This window comes from Brachyhypopomus gauderio, chromosome 13 (genome assembly GCF_052324685.1).
Source record: "Brachyhypopomus gauderio isolate BG-103 chromosome 13, BGAUD_0.2, whole genome shotgun sequence".
In the NCBI taxonomy this organism is placed as follows: domain Eukaryota; kingdom Metazoa; phylum Chordata; class Actinopteri; order Gymnotiformes; family Hypopomidae; genus Brachyhypopomus; species Brachyhypopomus gauderio.
In genome coordinates, this window is record NC_135223.1 from 2447200 (window position 1) to 2461114 (window position 13915).

General features: G+C 43.2%; 1 protein-coding gene across 1 annotated transcript in view; it reads right to left on the minus strand.

Annotated features, from left to right (window-relative positions):
• kiaa1217 (KIAA1217 ortholog) overlaps positions 1–9407 on the minus strand; it is a 110436-nt gene extending 101029 nt beyond the window's left edge. The window contains exon 1 of the mRNA XM_076970235.1: positions 8860–9407. Within this exon, the coding sequence (XP_076826350.1) occupies positions 8860–8932 (73 nt within the window). The 5' untranslated portion in view covers positions 8933–9407. The remainder of the gene's footprint in view (positions 1–8859) is intronic.
• Between the last annotated feature and the right edge of the window lie 4508 nt (positions 9408–13915).

The window sequence follows — 13915 nt, forward strand, 5'->3', positions numbered from 1 at the left end:
AATGTTCCAGGTGCCTTAGCGAGCAGCGTTCTCGGGGGGGTTGAAATGTTCAACTAAAAGCATGTGTTTCCCATACATCGTCCACTCTGCTATGAATGGCACTGTATGTATTTTAGGAATGCTGACCAGAGCCTCTGGTGACGTGTAAGTTGTGGGTTTTGTGACAGTTCAGTAGAGGAGATCGGATTGCTCCTCACACATGCAGGAAAGTTATTGGAATTACACGAAGGCAAAGAAACCTCAGGTCCCTGTGAGATTGCTGACTTTTCTTCGATAAAAAGAATAAGCAGAAGCAAGATCGTTCATGCTATGAATATTCTGTTAAATGGTTCGAGGTACACAGGATTACGTGCTAGCCCCTCCCTGCAGCCATACCTGAAGACGATGAACTGCTCGTATGAGAATAACTTCAAACATGCTGACAGAGTTAAGACTAATAAATGCTAAATTAATCCAGATTAGGACAAACCGAAGAAAGAACAAAATTTATCCACAGAATCAGAGTTGTGTTTGGTGTGGGAGAGACCATCACACAGCCCAGGCAGTTGGCGAGACGTTAACATCCTCGCTATCTGCTGTACAGAGATGGAGACCAAGACACAAAGATCTGTTTATACTGGACTGCTCACATCAGGTAAACACAGATAATTAACCATAATTAAATCTCCGTATTGCTGGAGAAATTCAAGATTATCAGTTCGCAGGAATTTTGCTGTGATTTAAGATTTAAAGTTAACCAACATACAAAACATGTCAGTATGGTAACCAACATGCATGTCATTAGTACAGTAACCAACATACAATACATACACACTACATACACGCCCCTGACCCCTCCCCTTTGGGCGTGTGTTTACGTTGTCTACGTCTAGATGTCTGCGTCTGTGGATCTTCGTGGGTGTGGTTGTGTCTGAATGTTCATCGGTCTCACCTGTGGCTCGTCTCGTGAACTCTCGGGGCTCATGTGGTTTGTCTATTTAATGTGCGTTCACGCAGTGTCCCGTGCTCGTATTTGTCAGAGTTGTTTACGTGTGAATGTTTGTGTGGTCCACGTGCGCTGTCTGCGCTTTTGTACTAAATAAAGTAACGTTCGTGCTAGAAGATAGGACTCTGTGCCCCGTTCTTCTCTCGCCTCCCAACGTCACAATACATGTCATTAGAACAGTAACCAACATACTTAATCTTGTACATAGGTCTTAATACTACATTTGTTTCCTTTTTATTATTTTAAAAATACAGATTTTTCTAAATACACATCTCAGTCAAGACACAAGCTATCTTTGATGTTGCTTATGTACCAAAGGCTGGATCTGAGGAACATCTACCAAAGGCTGGATCTGAGGAACATCTACCAAAGGCTGGATCTGAGAAACACTGCAGGCTGCTGGAGATTTGTCATTTCCCATAATTCCTGACAAAACCAACCAAGTAAACAATCTCATTAAACCAACTTTGATTGACTTTTTTATCATTAATTAACCTCACAACTGTATATTGTATGATGCCTTCATCAATTTCATGTCCAGGATTAACTCAGTATGGCCTGAGTTCCTTCTGACAGTTCAACGGTGACATAGAAATGACTAAGAAAAGTGAAATCATGCTTCTTAGTCTCCGTAAAGTAAGATCTGACCATTTTAAGTCTCAAATAATAACTGTACTGACCCCACTTATATAATATAAGTGGGGTCAGAATTTTTGTTCTTTAAAATGACATACGGTCTAAAGTTAAACTAAAAAACACAGTGAAAAGTGCTTTAAGCAAATCCCTTCATGGTGATTTTAATGAAGTTCTCCAACACAAGGTCTCCTCTGTATGTGCTTAATCAATCAGAGTCCTGGCACCAGGTAATCTAAAGGTCTAAGCAGACTTAAATAAGACAAACACACACACACACACACGCACGCGCTCACACACACGCACACACACACATACACGCGCACACATTCCTATAAACAGCTGACCTAACTTTATTCCACCTTCGTTTCATGTGTATATTTGTGTGGACATACAAGTACACACACATACTCATTCTACATGTACTCAGGTCTCCCTCTTAACAGGAACTGTGTTTTCACCTGTAATATTCTGCAGGCCGTCCCAGTTGCCTGGATCTAACCAATCAGCAGACTCTATACCAAATGTGTCCACCCACTTCACACCCACTTTCAAAACCTGAAATAAGTCATACTGTCAGGACAGGCTTATGGTTATTGACCAAGAAAAGATTCCATTCTCCTGATGTTTAACACACACACCCACACATCCACCCATCCACACACATCCACACATACACACACACACACACACACACACACACACACACACACACACACACACACAAACCAAATTTGAGCAAATAATTTCTGTCAAACCAAATTCTGTTCCCCCTCTTTCAATTTGTATCCCTCTAACATTTCTTGTGTGAATGTGTGTGTGTGTGTGTGTGTGTGTGTGTGTGTGTGTGTGTGTGTGTGTGTGTGTGTGTGTGTGTGTGTGTGTGTGTGCGTGTGTGTATGTGTGTGTGTGTGCGTGTGTGTGCATGCATGTGTCTGTGTCTGTGTGTGTGTATGTGTATGTGCATGTGTGTGTGTTCACGTGTGTGTGTGAAGAAGTTGAATCTAGATGTGTCTATGTATGTGTGTGTATTGTGAAAGATGATATTCAACCATTACTTCAATGTGTAATCCCAGTGTGTAACACACACACACACACACACACACACACACACACACACAGCTGGTTTGAACTTCAGACTGAAGCTAATCTTTTAGCTTTGTCTCTTTGACTGCCAGACTGTCTGTTCAGAAAACAGCTGGCACCAGTTGGCAGCCCTGTCACTTGTGATACATACACATACACCAGCCACAGACACACAGGCCTCCACAAACACCGCATACAAACTTACACCTACCATGAGTAGTAGAATTACTCAACCAAATGTTAATTAATAGTCATTACCAACTACCTTCACAGATTCTTGGTAAGAAATGCCACCTCCACCTCCACCTCCACCACCAGAACAGAGATGCATATGTTTCCTAAAACAAACAATGACACTTCAAACCTCATCCCAGAACAGAGATCCATATGCTAACCTAAACCAGTCATAGACACCCATGAATGACATCATCCCTAACCCCATCTGAAATGAAAGTCTACGTTCGAAAGCCCACCACTCCGAGTGATAGATCAGGCCCAACCCCTCCACCCCAAGTTCCTCCTCTCCCTGATGTTCTCTCTCTTCCTCACTCTCCTCATCACCTCCCCTGCTTCTCCCTGCTCCCCGCTGAGACGCGGAGATGGGAGCTCGGCCAAGACTCCCCAGGGCATTCGGCAACTTCACCAAAGCCATCTGTGCGCTTGGGACCTCGTGACCGAAAGACTGTGATGAGGAAGTAAACGAAGTCATTATCAAACGAGAGGGGATGACCGAGCGAGACGCCAAAATAAGAGTTTTGCTCTACGAGAAAACAACGACGTAAATCTCGAGAGACCAACGAGTCGCTTGGCAAAACTGACAAGAAGACTGACAAAGACATGATGAAGGCAAATGTTAACTTTAGCATGTCTGCATTTTGGGCTTAACACCTTCCTACTGTACAGTGGGCCAGTCGAAGCTCTCGGCCTTGAGGGTCTCTGATAACGCTACTTGTTTTTCACCGTTTGGCTGCCTGTGCTATGAAAAGTTATTTTGTGGCTCTGAGCAGACTTGACCCACAGCAGCGTGAGATATCGACACAGCAATGAGACTGTCTGCATTCTCCAGTGAACACACTGTTCTGTTAGGGAACAAACACTCCAAGCACTTATCTGTGTCCGTGTGTAATGACGGGCACGCACACATGTTCACACCAGTTACTTTCAGACCAAAGTCAGGATTGAGATTAATTTTGAGGTTCCACAACTAGAAAAGGAAAAGAGACCAGCGCCACGCTCACTCTGTACTGTCTGCCTCATTCAGACCCTTCCACACGTCCTCTAGGGACCACCCCTATACTTCCACGTCAGGAAGAAAAAGTGCTTGGATCTGGCTAACTGGACCGAGCTTGGACCAAAAGACCAAAACAACAAAAACATCCAATAAGTTTGTTCATTCATAGCTGGTCAAGCAATTCCAAACTATGATTCTTAGAATGTTTCGATTGCAAAGTGTGCGTGAAAATAAATGAAATATTCAACTAATTTGCTTGTGTATCATTTGAAGCTACGGAAATGCCACTCATAATTAAATGAACATGCATTTCATGGGAAAGAACCTTAAGAAGGTTAAATCTCCAGCCTTAAATCTCATACTGGCAATCTGTTTACATTCCATTGGCTTGTCACATGACCATTCTACAAGTAGCATGTGATTGCCAGTTGATACATGTTATTATTTAGAGTCCCTAGGTTAAGAGATTTCTACAGCTGGAACACCAGTTTTTAGTTTCTCCTAAGAAGACTGGTGCCTCCACTGAAATGGTCATGTCATTCACATGAAGCCATGTTTGTGTGTGTGTGTGTGTGTGTGTGTGTGTGTGTGTGTGTGTGTGTGTGTGTGTGTGTGTGTGTGTGTGTGTGTGTGTGCGTGTGTGTGTGTGTGTGTGTGTGTGTGTGTGTGTGTGTGTGTGTGTGTGTGACTACTCCTCTCCTCATCTCTCTATCTATCTCTCCCTCTCTCCCTCTATCTATCTATCTCTCTCGCGCACACGCACACTCTTTCCTTCTACGTCTCCACCCTTTACTCACTGTCCTTTCACATATCTCTCTCCATCTCCCATCTCCTTCTCTCTATATGTCTCTCTTTCCCCTCTCCCTCTCTCTCTTTCTTCCTCCCTCTCTCCTTCTGTATCAGGGAGACATGCAGACATGATTGCGAGCGCCATAGTTTCTCTCTTTTGTCGTAAACATACACTAGAACACACAAACGAAAGTTAGACTGCACCGTATTCCTGTCTCACACACAAATACACACAGTTACACACACACACACACACACACACAGACACACACACACACACACACACACACACACATAAGCACACACATTTAAATACATAAACATACACACACACACACACACATAAACACACACATTTATATACATAAACATACACACACAAGTCCTGATAGGTGCTGCAGTCCTACACTGTTTGTATCCAGATCACCTGCCAATCATCTTGTCAAGAGATGGGATGAACATTTGTTTTGCCCAGTCTAAAAATGAGTGTGTCTATGCTCTCTCTCTCTCTCTCTCTCTCTCTCTCTCTCTCTCTCTCTCTCTCTCTCTCTCTCTCTCTCTCTCTCTCTGTCACACACACACACACACACACACACACACACACACACACACGTACAAACCCAATAGAATGCATCTTCCTGTCACTTTGCTGAGTTCAGTTTACGAGTGCCAAATTTAAATATTTTCAAACTAATTTATTTCAAAGCCAGAATCACCTATAACCAGCAGAGAGGTCAAATGGACTCACAAACCTCTCAAAGCTGAAATATATGCCAGGACACTGTCCTCCCATTAACCCCAGTATACCTTACATAAAATACCAACATCCAACAGAGAAGCACAACTACCATAAACATGAAACAAGACTTGATTATAAAAGCACGTTTGTGAATTAGTACTGTCTAATCCCTAATAATATAACGCTACCTGCCTGATATACAACTACGATTCCTGAAAGAAAATCTAGAAAGGCATCTCTGAGATGGTTGGTGTTTCATCAGTGATCTCTGAGATGGTTGGTGTTTCATCGGTGATCTCTGAGATGGTTGGTGTTTCATCAGTGATCTCTGATATGGTTGGTGTTTCATCAGTGATCTCTGAGATGGTTGGTGTTTCATCAGTGGTATCGCTAAAACGCAGGGTCTCCTGATCCCTTCTTCCTGTCCTCTCAAGCATTCTGTCTGAAGCATCCTCCTCTTCTTTCTCAGCCTCCGGCTGGGGGAAAAGGTGCCAGCTTTCCGAAGAGTTTCATGGCCAAAGACCAGGATACGCCGCCATCAGGAATGACAACCACGCCTCTTCTCGAGCCAATCAACAGTGCTCATTTGTCACGTACAGTAACGCAGCGCAGCTGTGCCTGAAATTGCAATCAAGACCCTGATTATGAGGTCAATTAAATATTGGTTTTATTGGTTCATAACTGAGATTTTATATTTTATATGAATTATAAACTGCAGTCAAGTCAGGGTGCGCAGGATAAATTGCCTTCGCGCATGCACGCACAGTGTTTATACTTTGTACAACCTTATGCACAAAAAAAGTTCGCTCAACGACTTTTCGGTAACGCTGAAGAATTTGCAGGTTTTGCTCTTTGCAGAGAGCGAAATGTTTCATCTGGACAAATGAAGCCTGTGCGGGTGCACACACGTCTGTGGAAGAACACGGCTGCAGGTGATTCGCTGCTGGAGTGACTTAGCGTTGTGCAATACCGCGTTAGGAAGAGGGCGAGCTCGACCTCCGTGCCAAGGGCAGGGTGAGCAACCTGTGATGTTCCAGCTTCTGAATGTGTGCACACATTTCTCTACGAGGTCGTCAGAGCACAACGTGCTGGAGCACATGCTACTGAGTTCTGAACTGCTACTGAATCCTGCTGGGTCTTGTGGGTGACGTTAGGCTCTGTAACCACCGCCTTCTTTTGGAGGACGTTTCTGAAGAGCCTGGCACTGCTGGTCTATGGTCTCTTCCACCTTGGACCAGGATGTAAGGACACTTGTGTCTTTTGCTCCACCTGGCATGAATCACCATGACCTGCAAAGGTACTCGGTGTCCCCACCCACCTTAGGACACACACTCGCCCGTTAGGACTCTACCTTCCACGTGGCTTTAGACGTCACGGTCCCCACACGTTCTGCAGTCTCTCTAGTGTCCAAAGGACAAATACTTGCTTAACCATTCATATCCCTGTTAAAACCTTGTGCACGTCCACAACTTCAAGCCATCCAATAATGTGTTGTTGAGACTGTATACATCTCCACACACTGCACGTGTCAGTTGGACAGCATTTAATGGAGCCAAGGATAGACCTGTTTGACCCTGCAAAGTCAGGACAATACCCAGAGTGACAATCTGAGAGAATAATGACCCATCTCTGGATTCGAGCTTGAGTTGTAGTGGGCAGGTTTTCTGTGCCCCCTGAGTATTGTCAACAAGGACTTGTGATTTACTATCAGTGCAAATCTCCTCGCCAACAATCAGCTCCGAAACCTCTTTCTCCGTCACTACTTTTGTTCTCTACAGGAACAAGAGTCCAGGATACACACGCGAGGAGACACACGTCTCCTGTGTGCTGAAGAAGTTCTCCGCCATGGTACCCTGACACCAGTGACACCAGTGAAGGCTGAAGCATGTTTGATTGCTTTGATCTTGTCTGGAGATGGATGAATCTCTAGCGCATGGCCCAGATTATCAATATATATATTCAATCTCCTTTTTACCACACTCACACGTTTCACTGTGTGCACTCCCCTGCTTTCCTGTGCAACACCTTCTACTGACTCCACAAATGTTTGTGGGGAACCCAGAGGTCCAGATGAATGCAAGACTAGTCGGTCATCTACTCTACCTGCTGACTGACATCAACCAACCATCATCTGACCGACAAATATCGGCTGATACATCCTACATATACCGAGATATACCGACTGACAACTTCCAAATATCAACAAATTTGGACGTAGTTTCACAATGCACAATGTAGCGTTTTCATTGTGACACGTTAACGAACTGACACAACGCAACCAGCAACACAGCAGATCTAAAGGAAACTGTAGAGTCAGGACAGTTGTCAGGACAGTAGTGGTGGACAGTAGTGGTAGCCAGTTATTCTCTGTCTCTCTGTGAGAGACGTGAGGGTTCTGCGATACACACACAAGACCAACACAGACTAGATTTGGGACTTAAAACATGATTATCTGGGTTGTTTTCTTAAAGATTAACTCTCAAATTGATACATACCTCTTGACAAACTCATATTTTAAGGTAAATAACTATTGATGTCATTTAGTCTGTAGATAATTTGGCAAGAATATTGCACCAAGAATTGCCAAGGAATGCCTCCATAGAAACTCTGTTTGGTGTCTGTTGAGTAAATGTAGTTATGCACTTATTCAATATTATATAGGCTATTTACCGTACAATTGCTGTCTTCATTTAAATTGTTTGCTAATAGGCAATGTTAATAGTCTAGTCATCTTTATCACATGAAGTGGATTTAACAATATTTAAACAGCTCACAGGTTGTATTTTCCTGAGGGTTTTATTGTTAACTTTTAGCTAAATTGGACACTAGCGACCGGCCAATGTAGACCCAGCGTCCTAAATTGGTTGTCAACCAGCGCAGACCCCCCCAGCCAAGATGTGAACGATCCCGACGACATGGCAACGTTTGCAGCATCCCGGAGCACCGCGGAGTCAAAGCCTACGTGCTATTTGGGTGGGCTGATGAGAATCAAACCCTGTGGTTGTACGGTAGTAGTTTCCAGTGAACGAGTTAAGATATTTTACTTTCCAAACCTAATAAAAGTTGGCTCAAAAATAGACTGAAGTGCGTTGCAGGGACCGAAAAACAGGAGCCGTGAAACGTTTGTGTGCAATATTTGAATATTTGAACACATCTGACAGCTGTTTCATATCTTGAAGGACACCTAAAACGTAGTGGCATCCTTCACTAAAACACACCTGCACAAAAAAATCCGGTGTCAGTGTTATGTAGCCTATATTATGTTACATATAGCGAGATTTGTACAAGGACAAGTACCATATTCATAACTGACATTGAGCGCATATGTAAGCAAGGTCATAAAACGGGCAAACTTTGGGGGGGGGAGTTAATGATTGAGCAAGTTTATATTCTTACTGTGAATCTTGGGGTTCCCTTTGCGGTCGTTCGTGGTAGTTAGGTCCGCAAACTGCACCCGGTGTCCGGACATTATAACCACCGGCCGGATCAGACTCCTTAACTCTTCCAATTGTACGTGAACTTTTCCTTATGGATCAGCTCCGTTCCGTCAGACGCGTCCCGCTGGTCTTTGATCCCGCGAGTCCGGTCAGCCCGGTTTACAGACCGAGCTACAGCGTCGCTGGTCTCAGTATTTGTCTTGTCGGTTCCGTTAAGCGCTGTTGCGGACCGCTGTGCAGCTCCGCTGATACCGTATCGCAAACCACGACGATGACTCCTTCAGCGAGGAAGGACAAGGGAGAGACCCAGAAGGGGGAGAGCTGCAGACAGGAACTGATTTCGGTCCCCAAATGAAAAAATGAAAAATGAACTTAAATGTGACCGCAGAGTGTGACGTCATGGAGGTTTTAGGTGGGTTTTGTATGTGATAATCCCGTTAAAAGTTTTGACACATGGGTGGGGCAGGAACAGCGCTGCGAACAGTTCAACGGAAGAGCGGACGGTCTACAGCTGTCTCCCTGCAGGTAGTGTTGGACTGCCCTGTGCCTCCGGGCACATCTTTCCTACATGCGTACTCATAGGGAAGACAGAAGAAGCAGAAAGGTCTTCTTCCATTTACAAACTATTTAACTGGATTTACAGAAAAGCAGAACAGATTTTCTTCTGAGGTCCTCCTCTGAACTCTGTCTTTATCCGTCCATATTGACTTAAGCAGAATCTAAAGTGTGTGTGTGTGTGTGTGTGTGTGTGTGTGTGTGTGTGTGTGTGTGTGTGTGTGTGTGTGTGTGTGTGTGTGTGTGTGTGTGGAAGGGCAAATCAAATTCATGAGGAAATTCAAGTCGGGAGAACTTCTGAACACCTGACTCAAGTTAACATTCTTTCATGTAATTACATTATCTATTTAAACCATTTGTTCTGAATATATTATTATTATCATTTATTTAAAGATCAGATCATATTTTAGGAGGCATTAGGAGGAAGAAACCGACATCATTTCAAATAATTCATAAAAGCTTTTCTTAAAAATGTATAACGATGGTCAAAATCCCTTAGCAACACTCACATGTTGAAATCTCCGCCATAGCTACAGTGAACCACACACTCTCATGTACATTATAATCATTACCGTTTTCTTGCCAGTCAAGAGTGCAGAGGGAACAGGCGCAGGCTTAGACATGATCGAGTTCGTCCCCTTGTGGCTGAAGCCAGGAAAGACACAAGACCTGATGAGATCCGGGCGTGGTCTACCTTCTTGGGCAGGCCCGTAGCCAGGGGGGATCGAAGGGTTCGTTCGATCCCCCCCCCCGCCCCCGCACCCGCCCCCGCACCCTCCCTCCGTACACACATGCCCCTCAAGATAGGTAGGCTATTCAATGAATGAATTGTTAATCTCCGGTGAATATACAGACAAACAAATAAGGACAGCAACAACAGACTCACAACAAACTTATAACAGTGTTGCCAACTCTCACGCAATGAGCGTGAGACACGCGCATTTGACCGTTTTCACACGCTCACACGCCATACATCCGATTTCTCACGCTGAAAAAAATCTAGTTTATTTATCTTCGATCTACATCTATGATTCGGGTTTCCATCCAAACCTTTCGAAAAAATAATGCGCAATTTCCAAGTTTCGGTAGAAAAAAATGTGAATTAAGCCTTGTTTCCATTCATTACAGTTATGCGAATAAACTTTAGATCACATGAGAGGACGCCAAACAATAGTGGTTTTACGTCCATCTGGCAGTTACGCATTTTTGCACGTTGAGGTTGTGAAACATTTTTTTCTTTTTCTTTTCTTTACATGGAGAAGATAAATTCAATTTTTGCTCTCTCCAGAACTGTTTTTGTATGCATTTGCCATCTTTACATCGCGAACATGTACAGAACCACTTGACTTGAGGCATGATACGTCATCGTTTATGCGAAAAACCCTTTTCCATCCAGTTTTTCCGAATTTTGGCGATGCGACAGTCTAACTTTTCCACCTCCTCCTAGCGTAAACATCTTTTTGCAATATTTGGTCTTTTTCCATCCAGCTTTTTTCATGCGCATTTTCAAAATGCGCAAAAACTCGGTGGATGGAAAACCCACTGAGTTACTAGTTCGCTCTGGCGCCAACCACTGGCGATCGATCGCTATAGGCGCAGCATAGAGGAAATAACCCCCCCCCCCCCCCCCCCATAAGACATAAGAGCTATAGGCGCAGCATAAGACATAACCCCCCCCCCCCCCCCCCCCTCACTCCACTTTTGGGGGAAAAAGATCCCCCCCATCACAATGCTGGCTACGGGCCTGTTGGGGTCCAGCTGGGTGTGGTGGACCCATTGCATTTTTTGTTAAAATAATCAGCAGATTTAGCCCAATTGCAAGTAAAATAAACAATACATATGTTAAATTAGTTTGCTCTCATTTATTTATTAGTTACTTTTTTATTAAAATGTAACACAATAAGGAAATTAATCATAAATCATGCTGGCTGACAGGCTGGTCCTATGGCTAGCTGCTGACGGGCTGGTGCTAACGGAGCTGGCTGCTGCTCATCCTCCTTTTCATTATCACTATCAGACTCTGATATTTCAGAAATGTGATCCTGAAATTTCTTCTTCTGAATCACCATCAAAATCCTCTGTCTCTTCCAATAGCAGCTGTAAGGCAGTCTGAACTGAGAATCGCTTTGCCATCTTTTATAGCATTTTTAGCATTTTTAGCATTTATAGCATCATGTCCCCATGATTGGATGAAACACACACTCACACACACATACACACACACACACACACACACACACACACACACACACCCACACAGGTCCAGAGAGGAGGGAGGGATAATGAGGGCTGAGAGAAAAGATGCTTCTTTCAGATCTCACCCCTTTGTCTCTATAGAGATTCTTCGTCTGCTGTCTGACAATATGCAATCAACCCCTGATGTGACAACCATCAAAAGTGTTGATGGTTGCTCACCTTTGCATGCCAAACTCCTCTGTCCTTTGTTTGTATATCCTTTAAAGTCATACAGACGACTATCAACTACCCAACCCAATGTTGATTGCCCACTTTGACTAGCCCAGGGCCCAGTGGACCCTGGACCCTGTATGTAATACAAATGTGAAGGGGGGGGTACGGGGGGGTGGTCATTGAAAATATTTTCTGATTTATGTTGCTCACAGAAAATGAGCCAAGGACCAATGAATCTCAGTTTGAAGAAAAAAAATTGTAGAATTTTTTTAAGCTGATTTTTTAAAAATGGGTCCCACAGACCCTTGGACCATATAAGGGTTAAATGTACAGGACGCTTGTTCGCAGTGAATACAATGCTCACTGGGTGTCCGTCATATAACGCTAATTTCCTCGTCTCCATTTATTTCCTCTTCTTCTCAGGATTCAGAAATTGACGTATTAAAGTACCATATGGGAAGAAACCTGATACATGTATTGCGATATATCATTATCATTTATTTGTTGAGAACTACTGTTGGTTTTAACAAATGTACCATAACTATAGTAGTTAGCATAAGTTGTGAGGATTCAAATGCATAAACCAATATAGTTTTGGTTTCAAGAGAATAAAGTATCTTTCCTCATTTATAGAGGTCAAGAGACATTATGGTTGCAGTTCCTGAAACCGTTAAGTCCACATAAAGAGCAATTGACACGGGCCATCGCTTTCGTTTCTGCCGCTCAACAACATTCAAAACACATTGAAGTTAAAAGTAAAACTGGCACATGAATATGAATAACCTAGTTTTTATGTAACATAACAAAAACACGTCTCACGGGGTCTGTGATGTGGAAGTATGTATGATGTGGGTCTAAACACCCAGATCACATTCATTATGATCTCGGAGGCAGCGCTTGTGGTCAACACTCAGAGTCAGTAATGTCATGATAAACAGGTGAGAGTGATTTATTTACAAACGTATTCATTTATGGACATTTTTGACACCACATTTTCCTATCTGGGATGTGCAGTGTAGGGACGTCGGATTCACCCCCAGGTAAACTTTCCCTACAAGTTTCAATAGAAACTCATCTCAAAGCAAAACTTGCAAAGAAGCATCTTTCTTGCTGACACAACGTTTTAAAAAGCAAAGGGGATTCAGGATATCTTGTGAAGCAAAACTTCTCCAAAATATTCCCAAAGAATGCCCTTTACCTTAAGATCTACTGAACATTCAGAACTCGATTCCCCCTGAGTTATCTGGATAACTGAGAAACCACATTTCATTAAATACCCCCCCCCCCCCCATTAGTCAGATCAGTAAGCGGTGGGTAGAGCACTTCCTGTTTTCCTACTGTGGAAAGAAGCCAAATGATTGGCTAATAATCCTTATCAACGATCCGCAGATGAGATCAATGGCCTGTAACGCAGCAAAAGTAAATCTCATTCGTCCTTTAATTAGAAGCATTATGTTTAGTGTGCACCAACTACAGGACAAAACAGGTGAACGGTTGGCAGTGGAGGAATCCTAAAGTAAACCATAATATGACCACAAAGTATAGCCCATGTGTTAGACCTGAAAACCTGAACAAAAATAACGTTTTTATTTAAAGCCCTGCAGTGGTCTCTGGTTGACTGGTTTAATTCTGATTGAAAAGGTCAGAATTCAATTTGTAAAGGGTGGACCCAGTTAAGCCAGCTAAATGATGCCAATCAAAGCAACATACACTTGAACAAATGGACCGGCGTTTATAATGCTTGGTCCTTCCTCACATTTATTACTGACCAAAATAAACACTCCCATTTGGTTGATGGTGTGAGCTTGCAGCCAAAAAACTGCCTAATCGAACATTAGCATTATAGTTTGTAAATGATTTCAGGTCTGTTCTGTTCTTTCCTCTCTCGGATCACAAGTGTGACTCCCTTTAACTCTCACAAAAGCAGGAAATGTTTTTATATTACAAACTACCCTTACAAGAAAGTGAAACCTGTAGAAGAATTTAACTGTTGATATCACAGCAGCTTAATGATCAAATATATTTGATCAAATACACTATAAAAATACTAT